This window comes from Microcaecilia unicolor, chromosome 4, assembly GCF_901765095.1.
Source record: "Microcaecilia unicolor chromosome 4, aMicUni1.1, whole genome shotgun sequence".
NCBI classification, from domain to species: Eukaryota; Metazoa; Chordata; class Amphibia; order Gymnophiona; family Siphonopidae; genus Microcaecilia; species Microcaecilia unicolor.
This window is the reverse complement of record NC_044034.1, coordinates 239619311-239643090: the sequence shown is the minus strand read 5'-3', so window position 1 is coordinate 239643090 and position 23780 is coordinate 239619311. Positions and strand designations below refer to the sequence as shown.

Genomic DNA, 23780 nt, shown 5'->3' with positions numbered 1-23780 from the left:
AATTTTCTAAGAGGTAGATTTGAGGAAGTAGGACGATGATAGCTTATATAGTTAGGTATAGAATTTTTTGAAGAGGCAGGTTTTCAGTTTTTTCCTGAATTGAAGGTAGTTGGTGATGCTTCTTGTGGCTTTTGGTATTGCGTTCCACCATTTGGAACCCAGGTAGCTGAATCCTGCTGTGTAGATGGTTTTATAGTTTATGTTTCTACAGCTGGATACATAAAGAAGTGGGTAGCTTCTGGTTTCTGGGCTTGCATTTCTTGTGGACAGTTCAATCATGTCTAGCATGCATTTAGGTGCCAGTCGAAATAGTATCTTGAAAATGAGGGTGTTCGCTTTGAAGAGTAGTCTTGCCTTGACTGGCAGCCAAAGTAGTGTTTTGAGCAGTGGAGTTGCTCTTTCATATTTCGACTTCTTGAATATCAGTCTTGTAGCCATGTTTTGGATGGACTGTAATGATTTTAGTGTGTTTTCCTTGCACCCTAAGTATGCTGCATTACTGTAGTCTAGTTGTGACAGTATTGTCGATTGTACCATTAGCCGGAATGACTGTCTAGGAAAACAGTCTCTTATCCTTCTCAGTTTCCAAAGTGTTTTGAAGCATTTTCATGTTACTGCTGAAATTTAACTGTCCAGTGATAGATGTTTGTCGAGAATACCTAATATTTTTAGTTGCATTTCGATTTGGTATGTTTGATTGTGAAATTTTGGTAGGATGTGGTGTTGTGCAGGCTGGAAAGGATCAGGAATTTGGTTTTGTGAGTTTGAAGGTCATTATCCAGTTTTCCATGCGGTCCAGGCCTTTTTTAATTTTATCCCGTATTTATGTGATGCTGTTGTGAAACGGTATGTAGATGGTGATGTCATCCTCATTTATGAATGGATTAAAGTCCATTACTTTCAGTTTTTTTCTGAGTGGTGCCAGAATAGTACTGGTGATATTGGAGAACCCTGTGGTACCCCACACTCAGAGATCCAAGAGGCTGATACCTTGTTAGATATCTTTACAATGTAGGATCTGGTCCTTAGGAAGCCACTGAACCATGCTGTCACTACTCCGCTTATTCCCATGCTGTCGAGTAGGGTCATTAGTGTTGTGTGGTCTACTAGATCGAACACACTTGACACAATGAATTGTAGTAGTAATAGGTTTTGCCTTGGCAAATTAATCCTCTTAATTTCGTTATCAGGGTGTTATGACTGTCTCGGTGCTGTGTTGTGGTCTGAAACCTGATTGGGAGTTGTGAAGGATTGAAAATTCTGACAAGTATTCCATTAGCTGCTGTGCTACACCACTTTCCATCATTTTGGCAAATAGTGGTATTGAAGCAACTGGTCTGTAGTTTGTGATATCACTGATCTTGCTAGATGTGTTTTTGGGGATTGGGATGAGTATGATTTTGCCTTTGTTGGGAATTGTCCTTTTGCAAGCATGTATGTGATATGTTTGGTGAAGCACTCAATGAACCAGTCCGGTGGGTCTTTCATCACATAGTTAGGGCATTTGTCTACCAGACAGTATGTATGTGTATATTTTGTTCATAGTGTCTTTACTGTGTTAGTTTTGGGTGATTTAAAAGTGGACGAGATTCTGTCTGTCGTGATTTGGGTGTTAGTTTTGCATTCTTTTAGGAAGTCAATAATGGATGTTTGATTTTGCCAGGTTTGATCTTCTGTTTGTTATTTTGTTTTTGAAGTACTGTGCAAGCTCATATGCAGCTGGTGGTGTGTCAATTGAGTAAATACATCTTGATTTCAATAATTTGTTCATGAGTTTGAACTAATACGAAAAAAAATATTCAAACTTAGCAGAACACTACAGCACATATGCGTTCTATTTTTTGTAGATGTTCTTATAGCTTTTCTCCATATGGTTTTATGTCTGTTTTGTTTTTTGCCTATGTTCTTTTAAGTTTCCTACAAAGTTTTTTCATGTGTTGTAGTTAGTCATTAAACCAGGGGCGTGGTTTTTTTTATTCCTTGTTTTGTTTTGAGTGGTGCTATCTTGTTTAGTATGTTTTCCCTTGCTTCGTCCCATTTTCTCATGAAGTGTAATTCCTTGGGTGATATATTGTTCTGTTCATTCATCGTTATTGTCCAGAAGGTATGGCTGTCTTTTCCTCTGGTTGTGAATGTGTGTGGCGTACAAAACCCCAACCATGGCTGACTTCTAATATCCGCTACCTACGTTCCTGTACCCGCTCCGCCAAATGCCTCTGGCGGAAATCTCGGGCCCTTGCTGATTTCTTACACTTTAAGCTCATGCTAACCTCCTTCCAATCTGCTCTTTTACGCTTCAAACAGGATTATTATATCCAACTGACCAACTCTCTTGGCTCTAACCCTCGACTTCTCTTCACCACATTGAACTCTCTCCTTAAGGTGCCCCCTCCCCTAACTCCCCCTTCATTATCTCCTCAGACCCTTGCTGAATTCTTTCACGACAAGGTTCAAAAGATAAACCTTGAATTCTCTACCTCGCCACCTCTCCCTCCACTACTCTGTTCCCCTCTCTCTCCTTCCCCTCATTCCTTTTCTTCCTTTCCTGAAGTTACTAAAGAGGAAACTACACTTCTCCTTTCTTCCTCAAAATGTACCACCTGTTCCTCTGATCCCATCCCCACCCACCTTCTTAATGCCATCTCACCTACTCTTAATTCCTTTTATCTGTCACATTCTCAACCTCTCACTTTCCACTGCAACTGTCCCTACTGCCTTTAAACATGCTGTGGTCACACCTCTCCTTAAGAAGCCTTCACTCGACCCTACTTGTCCCTCTAATTACCGACCCATCTCCCTCCTCCCTTTTCTCTCCAAATTACTTGAGCGTGCTGTTCACCACCGCTGCCTTGATTTTCTCTCCTCACATGCTATTCTTGACCCACTACAATCTGGTTTTCGCCCTCTCCACTCAACCGAAACTGTGCTTACTAAAGTCTCCAATGACCTATTACTGGCTAAATCCAGAGGTCTCTATTCCATCCTCATTCTTCTTGATCTTTCTGCTGCTTTTGACACTCTCGATCACAGCATACTCAATACCCTGTCCTCACTTGGATTCCAGGGCTCTGTCCTTTCCTGGTTCTCTTCCTACCTCTCCCTCCGCACCTTCAGTGTTCACTCTGGTGGATCCTCTTGTACTTCTATCCCTCTGCCTTTTCTTGGTCCCCTCCTCTTTTCTAACTACACTTCTTCCCTTGGTTCATTAATCTCATCCCATGGCTTTTCCTACCATCTCTATGCTGATGACTCCCAAATCTACCTTTCTACCCCTGATATCTCACCTTGCATCCAAACCAAAGTTTCAGCGTGCTTGTCTGACATTGCTGTCTGGATGTCTCAACGCCACCTGAAATTAAATATGACCAAAACCGAGCTTCTCATTTTTCCCCCCAAACCCATCTCCCCACTCCCCCCGATTTCTATTTCTGTTAATGGCTCTCTCATTCTCCCTGTCTCCTCAGCTCGAAACCTTGGGGTCATCTTTGACTCTTCTCTCTCCTTCTCTGATCATATCCAGCAGATCGCCAAGACCTGTCATTTCTTTCTTTACATCCGTAAAATCCACCCCTTTCTTTCCGAGCACTCTACCAAAACCCTCATCCACACCCTTGTCACCTCTCGTTTAGACCACTGCAATCTGCTTCTTGCTGGCCTCCCATTTAGTCACCTCTCCCCTCTGCAATCGGTTCAAAACTCTGCTGCCCGTCTCGTCTTCCGCCAGGGTCGCTTTACTCATACTACCCCTCTCCTCAAGTCGCTTCACTCACTCCCTATCTGTTTTCACATCCTGTTCAAACTTCTTCTACTAACCTATAAATGTACTCACTCTGCTGCTCTCCAGTATCTCTCCACACTCGTCCTTCCCTACACCCCTTCCTGTGCACTCCGCTCCATGGATAAATCCTTCTTATCTGTTCCCTTCTCCACTACTGCCAACTCCAGACTTCGCACCTTCTGTCTCGCTGCACCCTACGCCTGGAATAAACTTCCTGAGCCCCTACGTCTTGCCACGTCCTTGGCCACCTTTAAATCTAGACTGAAAGCCCACCTCTTTAACATTGCTTTTGACTCGTAACTACTCGCCTCCACCTACCCTCCTCTCCTCCTTCCTGTACACATTAATTGATTTGATTACCTTATTTTTTGTCTATTAGATTGTAAGCTCTTTGAGCAGGGACTGTCTTTCTTCAATGTTTGTGCAGCACTGCGTATGCCTTGTAGCACTATAGAAATGCTAAATAGTAGTAGTAGTAGTAGTGTCGTGTCCATGGTTCTCTTTTCTTGCCATTTTCTTTCCATTGTAGTTTGAAAATGAGCTTGCTGAGGTCTGACCATAGTACCTCTTCCCATTTATGGTTTTCTAATATATGGTGATTGTTTGCTGAGAATCTGTGACCTAGTATGTTTAATAAATGTCCTTTTGTGTGAGAAGTGGCGTCTTGTGCAGTTTTAAAGTTCCATTGGTTTATGTAGTTCATTTGAGTTTTGGTGTTGGTGTCTGTTTTTCTAGGTGTAGATTGATATCTCCTAGTACCCTGATGGCGAACCTATGACACGCGTGTCAGTACTGACACGCGTAGCCATTTTCAGTGACACGCGGCCGCATGTGGCCGCATACAGAGAAGCAGCGGAGTTCCTTGCTGACACCCGGGGCGGATCGCCGATGCGCCCCCCCCCTCCCCCCCCGGTGCAGCGCGACCTCCCCCCCCCCCCCGGCGAAATCACCCGGTGCATGTTTACCCGCTGGGGGTGTGCCGTGTGCGCTCCTATTGGCTCCCTCCCTGCTGCTCCCTCTGCCCCGGCTCCTCACTTCCGGCCGGCGGAGCAGAGAGCAGCGGAATGCCGTGGGGGACGCATCTCTGAGGGCCCTGTGATCACCATTACCAGCAACCATCATCCAATCTACTGTTCTGGGGTGTCGTGGATTTGTAATTGACCACCATTACTGAGATAGGTGAGGGGGAGGCTGGGAGAGGCGAGGGCATGTGCTATGGGTGCCGTTTCCCGCCATTAGAAATAGCGGCAGCCATCTTAATTTACATAAGGTGGTCAGTTAGGCTAGTTAGGGCTAACAGGCTATCTATAATTCTATCTTCTGTCTTTGCCCCCCTGATGGAGAACTCAAAAAATAAAAAACCAAGGTTAAGTAAAGGAAGTGGTAGTAGCAGTAGCCGACCCTTTCAAGAGACATGGACCGAGATGTATGGCATTATAGAAAAAAATGGCAAATCATTTTGCGTTCTATGTACTGAAACGGTAGTAAGCAGAACGTGGAATATAAATAGACATTTTGAAACTAATCATTCCCAGCTCTTGAAAAAAAGTGAGGATGAACGGAAGGAATACATTTCCAGGCAGCTACACTTTTATAAGAGCCAATCTAAGTCCATCCTTAAATTTGTAAAAGGTTCTACAAATTTAACATCTGCAAATTTGAGCATTGCTCACTCCATAGCTCAGCATGGAAAAGCACTCAGTGAGGGAGAATTTATTAAAGAAACTCTCCTAAGATGTGCACCAGTTCTATTTCACGATATGCAGAATAAAGATGCAATTATTAAGAGAATATCTGAGTTACCAGGAAATTTGGAGTGCCTGGATCTGATTACCAGACACTTTTAGCACCCTGAAAAATATAGCAATGGCTTTACTCACAATTTTTCCCTCTACGTACTTTTGTGAAACCTTATTCTCAGCGTTAAATAATATCAAAACCAACAAAAGAAACAGATTGAAAGATGAAGTTAGTAGCGCTTGCTTGGGCTTGAAGTGTACAAAATACCAACCTTCAATTGAAGATTTAGCCAATGAAATTCAGCAACAAAAAAGTCACTAATAGGCAGATTAGTTAAAGAATTCCCCCTCCCCCTCACTTATCTTAGTTCACGGCACCCCACACAAGTTAAATAATACCAAGACCAACAAAAGAAACCGATTGACAGATGAACAAAGAAGTCACTAAGCAGGTAAGTTAAATAATTAGTTTTTGGTTTATTAAATACAGTTATATATTACAATTATATATTTTTGTTATTTAAACTATAAGTATCGTGAAATTATGGGGTTTTTTCTCGAAGTGACACACCACCCGAGTTATGCTCGGTTTTTTTGGCGAATTTTGACACACCAAGCTCAAAAGGTTGCCCATCACTGTCCTAGTAGTAGGACATTTGGTTAACTACTGCAGATGTTTAAAACAAAGTCCATGAAATTGTCATGAGCGCCTGACCAACTGCCTGGGGGGGCAGAACAGTCTGATGCATAGTTGGTCAGCTAGTGTTGTGTCAGCGATTTTGCATGCCAGAATTTCAATTGCTGAATATGTACATTTTGTGACAGGTTCTACTGTGAAGGAAGATTTATATATTATTGCAACGCCTCTTCTCTTCTTTTTAGTTCTGTTAGTTCTGTTCATGTGTACTGTTTTGTATCTGTTCATGTGTACTGTTTTGTATCCTGGTGGGCATAGGTCAAGTAGTGTAGGGTCGTCTTCTAGGTGTAGCCATGTTTCAGCTATGAGCAGTGTCCAAGTTGTTCCGTTTCTATCTAGTCTCTTAGTTGCTGACTTATTAACTGTCAATCTCACATTTATATATTCTATGGGTATCGAGACATACAGTGGTGGAAATAAGTATTTGATCCCTTGCTGATTTTGTAAGTTTGCCCACTGACAAAGACATGAGCAGCCCATAATTGAAGGGTAGGTTATTGGTAACAGTGAGAGATAGCACATCACAAATTAAATCCGGAAAATCACATTGTGGAAAGTATATGAATTTATTTGCATTCTGCAGAGGGAAATAAGTATTTGATCCCCCACCAACCAGTAAGAGATCTGGCCCCTACAGACCAGGTAGATGCTCCAAATCAACTCGTTACCTGCATGACAGACAGCTGTCGGCAATGGTCACCTGTATGAAAGACACCTGTCCACAGACTCAGTGAATCAGTCAGACTCTAACCTCTACAAAATGGCCAAGAGCAAGGAGCTGTCTAAGGATGTCAGGGACAAGATCATACACCTGCACAAGGCTGGAATGGGCTACAAAACCATCAGTAAGACGCTGGGCGAGAAGGAGACAACTGTTGGTGCCATAGTAAGAAAATGGAAGAAGTACAAAATGACTGTCAATCGACAAAGATCTGGGGCTCCACGCAAAATCTCACCTCGTGGGGTATCCTTGATCATGAGGAAGGTTAGAAATCAGCCTACAACTACAAGGGGGGAACTTGTCAATGATCTCAAGGCAGCTGGGACCACTGTCACCACGAAAACCATTGGTAACACATTACGACATAACGGATTGCAATCCTGCAGTGCCCGCAAGGTCCCCCTGCTCCGGAAGGCACATGTGACGGCCCGTCTGAAGTTTGCCAGTGAACACCTGGATGATGCCGAGAGTGATTGGGAGAAGGTGCTGTGGTCAGATGAGACAAAAATTGAGCTCTTTGGCATGAACTCAACTCGCCGTGTTTGGAGGAAGAGAAATACTGCCTATGACCCAAAGAACACCGTCCCCACTGTCAAGCATGGAGGTGGAAATGTTATGTTTTGGGGGTGTTTCTCTGCTAAGGGCACAGGACTACTTCACCGCATCAATGGGAGAATGGATGGGGCCATGTACCGTACAATTCTGAGTGACAACCTCCTTCCCTCCGCCAGGGCCTTAAAAATGGGTCGTGGCTGGGTCTTCCAGCACGACAATGACCCAAAACATACAGCCAAGGCAACAAAGGAGTGGCTCAGGAAGAAGCACATTAGGGTCATGGAGTGGCCTAGCCAGTCACCAGACCTTAATTCCATTGAAAACTTATGGAGGGAGCTGAAGCTGCGAGTTGCCAAGCGACAGCCCAGAACTCTTAATGATTTAGAGATGATCTGCAAAGAGGAGTGGACCAAAATTCCTCCTGACATGTGTGCAAACCTCATCATCAACTACAGAAGACGTCTGACCGCTGTGCTTGCCAACAAGGGTTTTGCCACCAAGTATTAGGTCTTGTTTGCCAGAGGGATTAAATACTTATTTCCCTCTGCAGAATGCAAATAAATTCATATACTTTCCACAATGTGATTTTCCGGATTTAATTTGTGATGTGCTATCTCTCACTGTTACCAATAACCTACCCTTCAATTATGGGCTGCTCATGTCTTTGTCAGTGGGCAAACTTACAAAATCAGCAAGGGATCAAATACTTATTTCCACCACTGTATATATCATATTTGATGTTGGTGCGTTTAACAGTTTGCAGCTGTATGTTTGGTTTGTCTATTTTGAGCTTGTAGTCTTGGCTGTTTTTCTGGTTTGGTTTTAAGTTATTGATTTTTGGTTTGGTCTGTTTTGGTGTTGGGGTTGTGATTAGGTTCTCCAATTGTTGGTAAGGTCATCATCTTCCAGTAATGCGTACTGGAATTGTATTCCACTTTTTAGGTGTTGCAGCTGATATCTCCACTATCCATGTTAATATTATGTAATAGAGGACACGTCCTTAGTTTGACCATTTTGGAAGTTGCTCAAATCTTAGGAGGGAGTCCCCTCTGTTTTTGTTCTTCGTTTAAATCTCTCCCCCAGTCAGCTGCTGTGATGATTTTTTTTTATTGTGTATGTATGTGGGGGGCGGGGTTGGGGTGTCTGTATGCATGGGACTGGGCGATTTTTATGTACCTGGGCTGCAGATGAGACACTCAGTTGGTTTCCCGTGTTGGGGGTGGCTGCTGGTTGGTGTGATTAACCATCATCTCTGGCGCTCTTCTTTAGCTCCATGCCCTCCGAGTCTCTCCTGCCGGTAGCTGTCTCCCTGGCTGCTCCAGGCCAGTCACACCCAACTCTGCCGATGAGGTCGTGTATTCCTTCTGGTTGGGTCGGTTCATTCCAGCTGAACCACCCATGGGAGCAGGCCGCCTCACCTGCGGCCCCATTGTGCATTAGAGAATTGTCTTCCATGGCTGTATCTCAGCTTCGGTTCCTGTCCTCCTTGGCAGTGGTTGTTTAGAAGGTCTGCCACAGGTAGTGCTCATCCGCCGCATGGCAGCCCCGGTGCACTCCGTCATCTGGTGCTGGGCCCGGCAAAGCAGACCTCTCCCATAGAACTGGCAGTCCTTCGCCTGTCTCCCATGGGAGCTGGCATGCGCTGTTCCCCCAGTTCTCTCAGTGTTGAGCACATTCCACCACATGGCGTCTGACAGAAAGGGGGGGGCCATCTCCAAGGTCTTGTCCTGTGGTCCTGGGATGTCCAGTCGCCAGAGTCAATCTCGTCGAGTCCATTCCCTGTTCACAGTGGCTCGCAGGGGGTCACCTGGAAATGCTCCAGAGTGGGGCTCATCCCCGGCCCTCGGCATGCCTGAGGAGGCCCACAGGCAGATGCAGGTTTTCCTCTGCTGCTTCTCTCAAGCAGAAATTTCCCCCTTGGACCCAGTGCCAGCCGGCCAGCAGTTGGTCTGCATTCTTGTCCAGTCCACTCCAGCTCCCCATGCCTGGGCTCTGGCCAAGGTCCAACCAAGGTTCACAGAGCTGGTTGCTTCTATGTCCTTCTAGTCAGCAGCCATCTTGTAATGCCATCCAGCAAAGGCGGTATAGCAAATGTCAAACTAAACTATTCCTGAAAGTGAGGACAGAACATGATTGATACATTTCATTCCTGGCTCCTAAATCATAAAGAAAACTTCAAAACCTGGATACAAACATGGTATATTTGCTATGAATGTCTGCATATACATTACAGTTGATGAGAGCATGGAGCTCCCATCCCAACTGGTGAACAAGGTTTACTTTACAGATATGGAATTTCAGGAAGAAAATGGCTCTCCAAGGACCATAGCAAAACACAAAATTTTTATTATACATCAATAGCAAGCTCACCTCATCCTTATCTGCTTCTTCATCCACTTCATACACATGAACTGGAAGTTTATCGGATTTAGTTCCTTTGCTAAGAGAAAAGGGGGAAATATATCTTAAAATTCAAACATTTAATAATTTGAACTATGTTCACTGAGACAGCAATCATCTTCCTTTCAGGACTCCCTCTTCATATAGCACTGCACAGCAGCGTACATTAAAATTCTCTTATATGTGTAACACAATAGGCAAAATTTGTAAATAACTTGCAGCAAGATGTACTTAAATCTTTGGCTTGAGTGTTTATCCTTTTGGGCTGTTTTCTCAATCCTCTGGAAATAACATCCATCCCAACCCCCCTCCCAGCAGTTTTACTTTATAACCATTTACAATTTGAAAAAAAAAAATAAACACTATCAAGCCACCATTATAATATAACTTGAAATTTGCTTGTATATGCCAACTTTATGCTTATTTTTAGCACCGATCAACACCATAGGTCTTGAAAGCTGGTCACAAATGCAATACACTAATAAATTCAATACAAAGTTATCATATACACCTTACATGTTGACCTGTATTTCTGTTTATCCAATTGACTAATATAGCAAGCATGCTACTTTTATTCTGCAACTGTACAGCTCAGGACATGACAAACACACAAGCAACCTAAAGTTATTTCCACTGAAGCTGAGAGCTAAGGACATTACTTTTGGCCTCAAAGCTCTAGCATAATCGCCATTTCTAAAACATGACAGTGCTAAACATGGATTACATCAAGTACTAACATCAAGAAAAACATTTAGCAATAAAAAAATACGAAGGGGTGGGAAGAATCAAGAAACTGCAATATTATGGACACTGACCAAGAACAAATGAAAACCATCTGGTAAAGAGATCACTACAACACATGTTTAAGCAAGAGGAGGTTAATGGAAGGACAATGAGAAATATGGCTGGATAACACCGAGGTGTGTCTGGGCTACACAAAGCAGTCTGTTCTTAGGACAACTAAGGAGCAGTACTGTTACATTTCTTACCGCAGCTAATAATGAATTCTGCTATGAAGGTTTTTAAAAGTACTCTACTATCCTGACAGGAGATTAGCAGGGCATCAGCATTCCACAAGTCGTGTCTACAAACATCATAGAAGGAATAAAGCCCAAAATGAAAATATTTTTGCTGTAATATAGTTTACTTCTACAAATACTGTAAGATAGACCCCTGGTTACAAAGCTGCGCTAGCGGCTACTGGTGTGGTAATGCCAACACAGCCCATTCACTTTGAATGGGCTGTGTTGACATTGCCGCTCAGCTTTGTAAATGGGGGGGGGGGGGGGGCGGGGGTTAAAGTTTAAGTTCAAAAGTCCAATAACATTATTTACCTGTCTTTTAGTAAGTACAATTATGATGTGCGAATTTTTCCTGTGAACAAAACCTGTGTTATTTCTGTTTATAATATTTTTTGTGGATGTTGTGATTTTATTCAAGAGCACTGGAAACAAAGACATTCCTGGATGACCTTTAATTTGGATAATATGCATATATTTTTCTTTAAAAACTTGCTTAGTATTCATATCCTACCTTAGTGGATAGAGCACGAGACTGATAATCAGCTACCAGGGTTTAAATTTTCCCTGATACTTACGGAAAATTTCAAGCCTGATATCTGGTTATCAGTCTCTTGCTCAATCCACTAAGGTACTTCATGCGACCCTGGGCAAGTCATTTCATCCTCTGTTGCAACAGGTACAAATTTACTAACATTTGTAAACATGCATAATGTGAGTTTTGCATAAAATAAAGATTGCAGCCTTTTAATCGCAGAATTTACCCATATAGGTCTGCAAAATAGTGGGCATGCAAAATACCGACTACAGGTGGTATTTTTGAGCTTCCTCTGTTATTTTTGTTACAAATATATTTGTAAAATGGCTGCTTCCATTGCACATGCCAGCAACTACAAGCGCATTTCTGTATTTTAGAAAAAGATCTTAAAACTAGCAGATCCTTTTCTAAACTGCCACTGAAATTCAGCATGTCCTGAAAACCTGGTTGTTTGTTTGCCTAATGGGAGGGTTTTCAGGACATTTCGGGGCAATAGATGTTTGCATGTTTTTCTGTAATATTTTATGTGCTGTGAGTGTTATATCATACTCCACCTAGATGTTTGGATAGGCGGGTTATAAATGCAATAAATAAATTATTTCAGCATTCTATGTAAAATGGGGCTCTAAATCTACCGTGGCACCTCACTTCATTTCTCCCTTCTGCTTTTGGCAGCTTATATGGAGTAAATTCCAGAGAGTGGCAATTACAACACTAATCACCTTGCTGGGCCACCATCTACTATGGTACTATGGTCAATGCTGGCAGCACCCTTTTCATACTTCTTTAAATAGATGTATAAATTACCAGTGTTTTATATAATATTTATGCTTATTTATATTCTGCTTTAACAAAGCAGATCACAAGATCCAACATACAACAAAAATTACAGACAACTACCATCTCTCTGACAATCAGTCCCTTAGATCACATAAAAGTCATCCCCATCTATCAGACTCTACATAAGCTCTAAATAATTGAGATGAGTATGTATCTTACTCAAGGTGCCAAATACCTTCATAAACAGATTACCTTCCAGTATCTAACGCTGATCTCAGAAAAAAAGAAAGTTGATTCCATTCTATAGGCCCAGTCAGTGAAACAGTACTTGTTGCCTCAGTAAATTTTTCTTAAGGAAGGAATCGAAAGATACAAGCCTCTTTCTAATTTAAGTGTCTCACTGATTCATACACTTCTGGGGGGGGGGGGGGGGGGTGTCAACACCTTTCTGTAGTAGCTCAAGGTGAGTTACATTCAGGTACACTGGGTATTTCCCTATCCTTGGCTGAACATTTAACAAATAAAATCTTCTTATCCCTTCAGTTATGTTCTAGTGTGGACATTCTCTAAAAAGTGTTAGATGCTTTCTTCAACAGAACCATTCAGACTGGTTCATAATGGTGACATGGTGGGTCACAATATAAATACAATTTGTTCTCAAACTTACTTGTTACAGATAAGCCACACTAAAATCTGAATCACCAGAGACAGAACAATGTCTGCAAATTGCAAAGCCTTATGAGATCTGTATTAAATTCTCACATGAAGCAAAGAAACTAAATTTTAGACTCATTTGTAATTTTGGCTTTTCCCTTAAAATATATCAATTTTAACTTTATTCAAGGACATTGCTTATATAGTTTACTATTCCTCATCAAGACTTGCCCATCACTACCCTCTCTCATAAAGAGAAGGAAAAGGAAGCCCAACACAGAAACAGGATTTCAGGTCCAGTTGGTTCTCTGAATAATCACAATGAATATGAACGACAGATCTGCATATTTCAAAGACCCAACATATACAAATTTATTTCATGTATTTCATTGTGGATATCTTAAAAACTAGCTGGGTATAGGGTCAACAGAAAAGTTTTTAGTTTAATGGCAAGATACATGGAAGCATGGATACTTTGATCAATGTACCTCTTATTTTAAAGACACTTGCAGCCCAAACCAAAATACTACATCTATGTACCATGGGCTGCCCAATGCCCATAGCCAGTGGTTCTTGTGGCACAGGAAAATAGGCAATTCTGGCCTGCTCCCTTCTAGGCCCACTCCCATTCTTCCCCCTATTGCAAGAGATGACTTGCTCATGAGGAATGAGAATATGGCATGCTCTTCACACTGCAGCTGATCTAATAGTCCAGGACAGTTAGAGCAACACTATAGGACCTCTCTGGATATAAAATAGCTCAATACTTAACACTAGATTTATTTTATTCTATCATATAAAAGACGCAAATAGTCTCAGGTACAAATTCATGCTTTGCAATTATTTTCAGTAAACAAATGCTTTTAATATTTGAATAAATTAGTGCCTTCCAATAGAGATGATAGCCTGTGCTATCAACTTCTGTACTCACCATGGAAGCTGGCGAAAATCTCCAGAGTAGTCTTCATATTTATAGTTAACAACATGCCAGTCAGAATTGTATGTTTTGATGCACTGTTTCAAAAGATATTGCACAATATGAAATATAAAATAACAGGCTGCAAATACCCACAATTCCCTGTTTAATTACATTAGATATAATTGGCAGTTGACACAAAATTATCTCCTTATCATTTGCTCCCACTCCCCCAACCCCAAGTAGGCAGGCAAAGTACACCTATGGATAGGGTCCAGATTATTAGTAACAGGTTAGCAAATGAGTTCTTTCAGAAATGTTAATTTGTCACTTTTTAGTTTGTCATTTGGCTCTCTTACATCTTCTAGATTTAAAGTAGTTTACATTAGCTACTCCAAACTATCATCTGTCATGGACAGTTTCCGGTGTTGCTATGATCCCAACATCCTCATCAACAAAGACCGAGGCAAATAATTTAGTTTTTCCTCTATTAGCTTAGCTTCCCTGAGCACTCCTTTTGCCCTTAGTAATCTAGAGCTCAAAGCAGAACTGTGGAGTCAGTACATCAAAACTTCAACTCTGACTTCTCTGTTCTACTATCTGATGCTAACTCTGACTCCAACTCCTAATTAGGCTTTAAATGTTTTTGTCCTGGATCTAAAATACTGCTAAATATAGCTTAGATAATATGTATTTATGTATTTTTGTCCTGATCTCAAGTACTGGTAAACAAGTATAAAATGATAAATTTACCATATATAATGCTGTAAGCTTTTATATTGAAGCTGGAGTCTGACTCCATCCAAAATTGCTTCCGACTCCAACTCCACAACCTTGGTTCAAAGATTTTTAATTCTTGCCTGTTTGACAACCTTTTTGAATGTCTGTATGCTGCATAATACAGAACTGAATTACGGGTTCTCTGCGAAGGAAGCCACTCTAGCAGATGAGGATTCTCAAGGCCCCAAAGGAGAAGAAATAATATTGTCAGCTAGGTGGTAGTTCACAGATACACAGACTTTTTCTTCTGTCATGTACTGTAACACAATCTTTCCAGCCAGTCCAAGAGGTTGTACTACCCCTCATTTTGGGGCCAGTCTTGTGCTATGACCTGTGTAGATGGTAGAACTTATTCTGTGAGAATGGTGCCATACCAGAAGTAATCTGGTGTTGTAGCTTCAATAATATTGCTTATTCAATTTTTAGATTTAAAATATTCCATAAATTTAGATCCCACATCTCCTCCCCCTCTATAAATGAAGAACTTCTCAGCTTCTGGTGATACTGCCATGTTATGCCCTCCCTCCCCAGCTTCCCTTAACTCGAAACACACCTAGCCAGTCAGGTTTTCAGGATACCCATAATAAATATGCACGATACATTTGCATGCACTACCTCCCATTTTATGGAAACTTGTTAAACAGGGAGCAATCAAAAATACTAATATATTCAGGCCACAGGGGGAATAAAATACAAAATAGAAGTGGAATGCAGAACCACCACCAGCAGCAGCAGCAGCAAGATGTGCATCTTAAGTAGCAGCAATCTAAAAAGCATAAAAACAGGTTCCGACATCTGTGGCAAAGGACTAAGACATCTACAGAGGATAGCAAAATCATGTATTGAAAAGGCCATGTAGAACAATCCCAACTTCCTCTTTCAAGGACACTATACATCAACATTTCCTCTCCCTTAAATACTTGTACTAAACAAAATACAATTGGTCATCATTTTGAAGTTATACTGTAGAGGGGAGCATGAATCAGCACAACTTCCAATAAGTTTGCCATTGAACCTACTTGCTAAAGTATACCTATCTACTTGCTTGAAGGTCTTTGGTCTATGCAATTTGGTAGATGTTCCAGAAGTGAATTTGCACCGGCTTCAGGATCCTGTTGCAGACACCGCTGATATTCATCCAGATATTCCCAGATCTTGCTCTTCTGCAATAAGACTATCTTCCCAATACAACTGGGAGTACTATTCAGGGACACCACATGTCTGCAGGCCCTTCTCCACTGTGATAAAATGAATGTCCACAATTCATTTTTTCTTCTGACAGGTCTGCAACTCATCACCTGCCAAGATTGACTATTATGGGTGCCCCCCTAACGGACCACTCCCAACTTCCCTTCTCTACCCTGTTACCTCCATCTGCTGTCTTCCCCTCATCATTTCTCCTTCACATCTACCACACACTTCCTGGCCTCTCACTCCTCACCTACCCTCCTACCATGCAGAGCCACTTCCTCATGCTTATGCGCCTGTCCATACTTTAATTCAAGAATCAAAAAGAAATAGTGCAAAGAATGAAAAGGGATAAACCAAACATTTGTACTATAAACACTAAACTGAAGACATATCGGGGTTGGATTAATCATGAACAAACTTGGTCACCAGAGGAGCTTCTGGGGGCAGCAAAGGGCAGTTACAGGCACACAAACTCAGAACAAAGAACAAATCTATTTACTTGACAGTTTTCAAAATAGCCATTTAGCAAGGGGGGAAAAACTTTTATAAAAATATTGTGATTTTTATTTTTGGGCTGTTTTATGAAGTTGAGGCCAGAACCAACAGCAGCTGGGAGGTCGAAGGCACAGTAAATCAACTCAGTCATTTCCTTTCATACAATGTCACTCCAGGACAGTAGTTGCAATTCTGAACCAAAAGGGTTTCCTTAAATTTGGCTAATGAATAAAATATGGAACTTCAGCACTAAGTAAACACAGGCAGTAACACAAAAACACAGTTCAAACACTTAAGAGTCTTTAGTAAATTTCTTCATGAACACAATACCTTGGTAGAGGTACTGCAAAATGTCCTTTTCAGCTTGATTCTCTCTGGGTCTCTTCCTCCAGAAGCTGCTATGCAATCCCCTAGTAATTTATGATGGGCTCTCCAAGCTTTCTAGCGCAAAGACCTCAATAGATGGAATCCTTCCCCAGATTGGACTCTGCTGTGTGGTTCCTTTATTTTAGGTGTTCTGGCACCCTCCTCAAGTCCCTTTCCTGCTCCTTCAGGCTGCTCTATTTACTGTTCCTTGTCTTCGTCTCCTGGGAAGGTAACATCAGCAGTCTGGTCCCCATCCAGGCTCCATCAGGGATCAGTGCAGCACCTGAATTGGTTCTACACTCCCTTTCCTGTCCCTGTGCACTGGCTAGATTAGCCAATCACCAACTTCCCTTGCATAAATGGTGCAGTGTCACAGAGCAAGAGACATACAGAGTAACTCCTTCTGGTCTTAGTATTTATACCAACTGTTTCCCTCCAAAGGGTGTCTCCTCCTACCACTGTCAACTGCAGACATGACAACCACTCTCTGCCCCAGAAGCTGTGAACGTAGTCTAAGTCAAAAGGTCACATACCTATTCCTAATTGTCACCAGAAGTCTCTGTTGAGAAATTTATAGAAGCAGAACCCTCTACACACACGTACACAATATTCAAATGTGTACTATCCAATTTTGCTTATTTTTGGAGAGATGGTGTTGGGATTGTTGAAGTTCTTTATTGGGGGTAAGAGTCAGAAAAAGTAAGGGCGGGGGACAGAGCACATGGCCAAGAGTTCAGCTAATGTGCCTAATTGGGTGGCAGAGCCAGTGGTGGGAGGCGGGGATAGTGCTGAGCAGACTTATACGGTCTGTGCCAGGGCTGGTGGTTGGGAGGCGGGGAAAATGCTGGGCAGACTTAAAAGGTCTGTGCCAGAGCTGGTGGTGGGAGATGGGGCTGGTGGTTGGGAGGCGGGGGATAGTGCTGGGCAGACTTGTACGGTCTGTGCCCTGAAGAGGACAGGTACAAATCAAGGTAGGATATACACAAAAAGCGAATGCTACATACCTGTAGAAGGTATTCTCCGAGGACAGCAGGCTGATTGTTCTCACTGATGGGTGACGTCCACGGCAGCCCCTCCAATCGGAACACTTTACTAGCAAAGGCCTTTGCTAGTCCTCGCACGCCGATGCGCATGCGCGGCCGTCTTCCCGCCCGAACCGGCTCGTGTTCGTCAGTCCCATATGTAGCAAGACAAAACAAGGGAAGACAACTCCAAAGGGGAGGCGGACGGGTTTGTGAGAACAATCAGCCTGCTGTCCTCGGAGAATACCTTCTACAGGTATGTAGCATTCGCTTTCTCCGAGGACAAGCAAGCTGCTTGTTCTCACTGATGGGGTATCCCTAGCCCCCAGGCTCACTCAAAACAACAAACATGGTCAATTGGGCCTTGCAACGGCGAGGACATAACTGAGATTGACCTACCAACTTATCCAACTAACAGAGAGTGTAGCCTGGAAGAGAATAAACATGGGCCTAGAGGGTGGAGTTGGATTCTAAACCCCGAACAGATTCTGAAGCACTGACTGCCCGAACCGACTGTCGCATCGAGTATCCTGCTGCAGGCAGTAATGAGATGTGAATGTGTGGACAGATGACCACATCGCAGCTTTGCAGATCTCTTCAATAGCGGCTGACTTCAAATGGGCCACTGACGCAGCCATGGCTCTGACATTATGAGCCGTGACATGACCCTCAAGAGCCAGCCCCGCCTGGGCGTAAGTGAAGGAAATGCAATCTGCTAGCCAATTGGATATGGTGCGTTTCCCCACAGCCACTCCCCTCCTGTTGGGATCAAAAGAAACAAACAATTGGGCGGTCTGTCTGTTGGGCTGTGTCTGCTCCAGATAGAAGGCCAATGCTCTCTTGCAGTCCAATGTGTGCAGCTGACGTTCAGCAGGGCAGGAATGAGGACGGGGAAAGAATGTTGGCAAGACAATTGACTGGTTCAGATGGAACTCCGACACAACCTTTGGCAAGAACTTAGGGTGAGTATGGAGGACTACTCTGTTATGATGAAATTTGGTGTAAGGGGCCTGGGCTACCAGGGCCTGAAGCTCACTGACTCTACGAGCTGAAGTAACTGCCACCAAGAAAACGACCTTCCAGGTCAAGTACTTCAGATGGCAGGAGTTCAGTGGCTCAAAAGGAGGTTTCATCAGCTGGGTGAGAACGACACTGAGATCCCATGACACTGTAGGAGGTTTGACGGGGGCTTTGACAAAAGCAAACCTCTCATGAAGCGAACAACTAAAGGCTGTCCTTAGATCGGCTTACCTTCCACACGGTAATGGTATGCACTGATTGCACTAAGGTGAACCCTTACAGAGTTGGTCTTGAGACCAGACTCAGACAAGTGCAGAAGGTATTCAAGCAGGGTCTGTGTAGGACAAGAGCGAGGATCTAGGGCCTTGCTGTCACACCAGACGGCAAACCTCCTCCATAGAAAGAAGTAACTCCTCTTAGTGGAATCTTTCCTGGAAGCAAGCAAGATGCGGGAGACACCCTCTGACAGACCCAAAGAGGCAAAGTCTACGCTCTCAACATCCAGGCCTTGAGAGCCAGAGACTGGAGGTTGGGATGCAGAAGCGCCCCTTCGTCCTGTGTGATGAGGGTCGGAAAACACTCCAATCTCCACGGTTCTTCGGAGGACAACTCCAGAAGAAGAGGGAACCAAATCTGATGCGGCCAAAAGGGAGCAATCAGAATCATGGTGCCTCGGTCTTGCTTGAGTTTCAACAAAGTCTTCCCCAACAGAGGTATGGGAGGATAAGCATACAGCAGACCTTCCCCCCAGTCCAGGAGGAAGGCATCCGATGCCCGTCTGCCAGGGGCCTGAAGTCTGGAACAGAACTGAGGGACCTTGTGGTTGGCTCGAGATGCAAAGAGATCTACCAAGGGGGTGCCCCACACTTGGAAGATCCGGCGCACTACTTTGGAGTTGAGCGACCACTCGTGAGGTTGCAAAATCCTGCTCAACCTGTCGGCCAGACTGTTGTTTACGCCTGCCAGATATGTGGCCCACCTGCTTGTTGATGTAATACATGGCAACCTGGTTGTCTGTCTGAATTTGGATAATTTGGTGGGACAGCCGATCTCTGAAAGCCTTCAGAGCATTCCAGACCGCTCGTAACTCCAGGAGATTGATCTGCAGATCGCGTTCCTGGAGGGACCAGCTTCCCTGGGTGTGAAGCCCATCGACATGAGCTCCCCACCCCAGGAGAGACGCATCCGTAGTCAGCACTTTTTGTGGCTGAGGAATTTGGAAAGGACGTCCCAGAGTCAAATTGGACCAAATCGTCCACCAATACAGGGATTTGAGAAACTCGTGGACAGGTGGATCACGTCTTCTAGATCCCCAGCAGCCTGAAACCACTGGGAAGCTAGGGTCCATTGAGCAGATCGCATGTGAAGGCGGGCCATGGGAGTCACATGAACTGAGGAGGCCATGTGGCCCAGCAATCTCAACATCTGCCGAGCTGTGATCTGCTGGGACGCTCGCACCCGCGAGACGAGGGACAACAAGTTGTTGGCTCTCGTCTCTGGGAGATAGGCACGAGCCGTCCGAGAATCCAGCAGAGCTCCTATGAATTCGAGTCTCTGTACTGGGAGAAGATGGGACTTTGGATAATTTATCACAAACCCCAGTTGCTCCAGGAGGCGAATAGTCATCTGCATGGACTGCAGAGCTCCTGCCTCGGATGTGTTCTTCACCAGCCAATCGTCGAGATAGGGGAACACGTGTACTCCCAAGCCTGCGAAGCGCTGCTGCTACTACAGCCAAGCACTTCGTGAACACTCTGGGCGCAGAGGCGAGCCCAAAGGGTAGCACACAGTACTGGAAGTGACGTGTGCCCAGCTGAAATCGCAGATACTGTCTGTGAGCTGGCAGTATCGGGATGTGCATGTAGGCATCCTTCAAGTCCAGAGAGCATAGCCAATCGTTTTCCTGAATCATGGGGAGAAGGGTGCCCAGGGAAAGCATCCTGAACTTTTCCTTGACCAGATATTTGTTCAGGGCCCTTAGGTCTAGGATGGGATGCATCCCCCATTTTCTTTTCCACAAGGAAGTACCTGGAATAGAATCCCAGCCCTTCTTGCCCGGATGGCACGGGCTCGACCGCATTGGCGCTGAGAAGGGCGGAAAGTTCCTCTGCAAGTACCTGCTTGTGCTGGAAGCTGTAAGACTGAGCTCCCGGTGGGCAATTTGGAGGTTTTGAGGCCAAATTGAGGGTGTATCCTTGCCGGACTATTTGAAGAACCCAACGGTCGGAGGTTATAAGACGCCACCTTTGGTGAAAAACTTTCAACCTCCCCCCGACCGGCAGGTCGCCCGGCACTGACACGTTGATGTCGGCTATGCTCTGCTGGAGCCAGTCAGAAGCTCGCCCCCTGCTTTTACTGGGGAGCCGTGGGGCCTTGCTGAGGCGCACACTGCTGACGAGAGCGAGCTGGGGCTTAGCCTGGGCCGCAGGCTGTCGAGAAGGAGGATTGTACCTACGCTTACCAGAAGAGTAGGGAACAGTCTTCCTTCCACCATAAAAACGTCTACCTGTGGAGGTAGATGCTGAAGGCTGCCGGCGGGAGAACTTGTCGAAAGTGGTATCCCGCTGGTGGAGCTGCTCTACCACCTGTTCGACTTTCTCTCCAAAAAATATTGTCCGCTCGGCAAGGAGAGTCCGCAATCTGCTGCTGGATCCTATTCTCCAGGTCGGAGGCACGCAGCCATGAGAGTCTGCGCATCACCACACCTTGAGCAGCGGCCCTGGACGCAACATCAAAGGTATCATATACCCCTCTGGCCAGGAATTTTCTGCACGCCTTCAGCTGCCTGACCACCTCCTGAAATGGCTTGGCTTGCTCAGGAGGGAGCTTGTCCACCAAGCCCGCCAACTGCCGCACATTGTTCCGCATGTGTATGCTCGTGTAGAGCTGGTAAGACTGGATTTTGGCCATGAGCATAGAAGAATGGTAGGCCTTCCTCCCAAAGGAGTCTAAGGTTCTAGAGTCCTTGCCCGGGGGCGCCGAAGCATGCTCCCTAGAACTCTTAGCCTTCTTTAGGGCCAGATCCACAACACCAGAGTCGTGAGGCAACTGAGTGCGCATCAGCTCTGGGTCCCCATGGATCCGGTACTGGGACTCAATCTTCTTGGGAATGTGGGGATTACTTAGAGGCTTGGTCCAGTTCGCCAGGAATGTCTTTTTTAGGACATGATGCATGGGTACTGTGGACGCTTCCTTAGGTGGAGAAGGATAGTCCAGGAGCTCAAACATTTCAGCCCTGGGCTCGTCCTCCACAACCACCGGGAAGGGGATGGCCGTAGACATCTCCCGGACAAAGGCCGCAAAAGACAGACTCTCGGGAGGAGAAAGCTGCCTTTCAGGGGAGGGAGTGGGATCAGAAGGAAGGCCATCAGACTCCTCGTCAGAAAAATATCTGATGTCCTCCTCCTCCTCCCACGAGGCCTCACCATCGGTATCAGACAAGTTCATGAACCTGTGTCTGAAGCCGTGCCCGGCTCGACTCCGTGGAAACACGGCTATGGTGTGAGCATCGAGAGGTAGACTCCCTCGCCAGCACCGGCGAAGCTCCCTCCGCCGACGTCGTCAGGGAGCCTTCCTGGGAGGCGACCGCAGTCGGTACCGCAAGCGGCACCAATGTCGGAGACCTCACCCCAGGCAAGGGGCCAGCCGGCGCCTCACTCGACGGTACCGGTGGCGCAAGCACCCCCTGGTACCGGAGGGGAAGGGCGCAACAGCTCTCCCAGGATCTCTGGAAGAACGGCCCGGAGACTCTCGTGCAGGGCGGCTGTGGAGAAAGACATAGAAGCCGATGCAGGCGTCGAGGTCAGAGTCTGTTCCGGGCGTGGAGGCTGTTCCGGGCTGTCCAAGGTGGAGCGCATCGACACCTCCTGAACAGAGGGTGAGCGGTCATCCCGGTGCCGATGCCTACTGGGTGCCGACTCCCTCGGCGACCCAGAGCTCTCGGTACCGATGCGGAAAGGAGACCGGTGTCGATGCTTCTTTGACTTTTTCAAACGAAGCATGTCACCGGAACTTCCCGGTACCGACGAGGACGTAGAATCCAACCGTCGCTTCCTCGGGGCCGAGGCCGAAGGTCGGTCTCGGGGGGGCTGTACCGCAGGAGCCCTCAGGGTAGGGGGAGACCCACCCGAAGGCTCACCGCCACCAGCAGGGGAATGGACAGCCCTCACCTGCACTCCAGTCGAAGCACCACTGTCCGACGACATCAGCACTAGTGGAGGTCCCAGTACCACCGACGCCGACGCAGCCTTTCGATGTCTCGGTACCGACGATGCAGAGGGTCGATGTCTCGATGCAGTCGATGCCGAGGTCGAAGGTCTTGAAGCTGTCGACGTCGATGCACTCGATACCCCCGGTGCTGTTGCCGACGAAGAGCCCGAGAACAACACGTTCCACTGGGCCAATCTAGCTACCTGAGTCCTTTTCTGTAAAAGGGCGCAAAGACTACAGGCCTGCGGGCGGTGCCCAGCCTCTAGACACTGAAGACACGACGCGTGCCTATCAGTGAGCGAGATTACCCGGGCACACTGGGTGCACTTCTTGAAGCCGCTGGAAGACTTCGATGACATGGGCGGAAAAATCACGCCGACGAAATCAAAACTCGTAATGGCGGTAAAGGCACCAAAAATAGGGAGAGAAAAACTCGAACCGAGGCCTCAAAAGGGCCTACCCCGAAAACGAAAGGGATCTAGGTGTCATCATTGATGACACGTTGAAACCTTCTGCTCAGGGTGCTGCTGCGGCTAAGAAAGCAAATAGAATGTTAGGTATTATTAGGAAAGGAATGGAAAACAAAAATGAGGATGTTATAATGCCTTTGTATTGCACCATGGTGCGACCGCACCTTGAATACTGTGTTCAATTCTGGTCGCTGTATCTCAAAAAAGATATAGTGGAATTAGAAAAGGTGCAGACAAGGGCGACAAAAATGATAAACGGGATGGGACAACTTCCCTTATGAGGAAAGGCTAAAGCGGCTAGGGCTCTTCAGCTTGGAGAAAAGGCAGATGAGGGGAGATATGATAGAGGTCTATAAAATAATGAGTGGAGTGGAATGGGTAGATGTTAAGTGTCTGTTTACGCTTTCCAAAAATACAAGGACTAGGGGGC

The 23780-nt window shown here is 45.3% G+C and overlaps 1 protein-coding gene across 1 annotated transcript in view; it reads right to left on the bottom strand.

The window, feature by feature from the left end:
- Window positions 1-23780, bottom strand: part of DOCK9 (dedicator of cytokinesis 9) — a 719745-nt gene that overhangs the window by 463093 nt on the left and 232872 nt on the right. Inside the window, 2 exon segments of the mRNA XM_030201354.1 lie at window positions 9861-9930; window positions 13813-13895. Of these exon segments, the coding sequence (XP_030057214.1) occupies window positions 9861-9930; window positions 13813-13895 (153 nt within the window).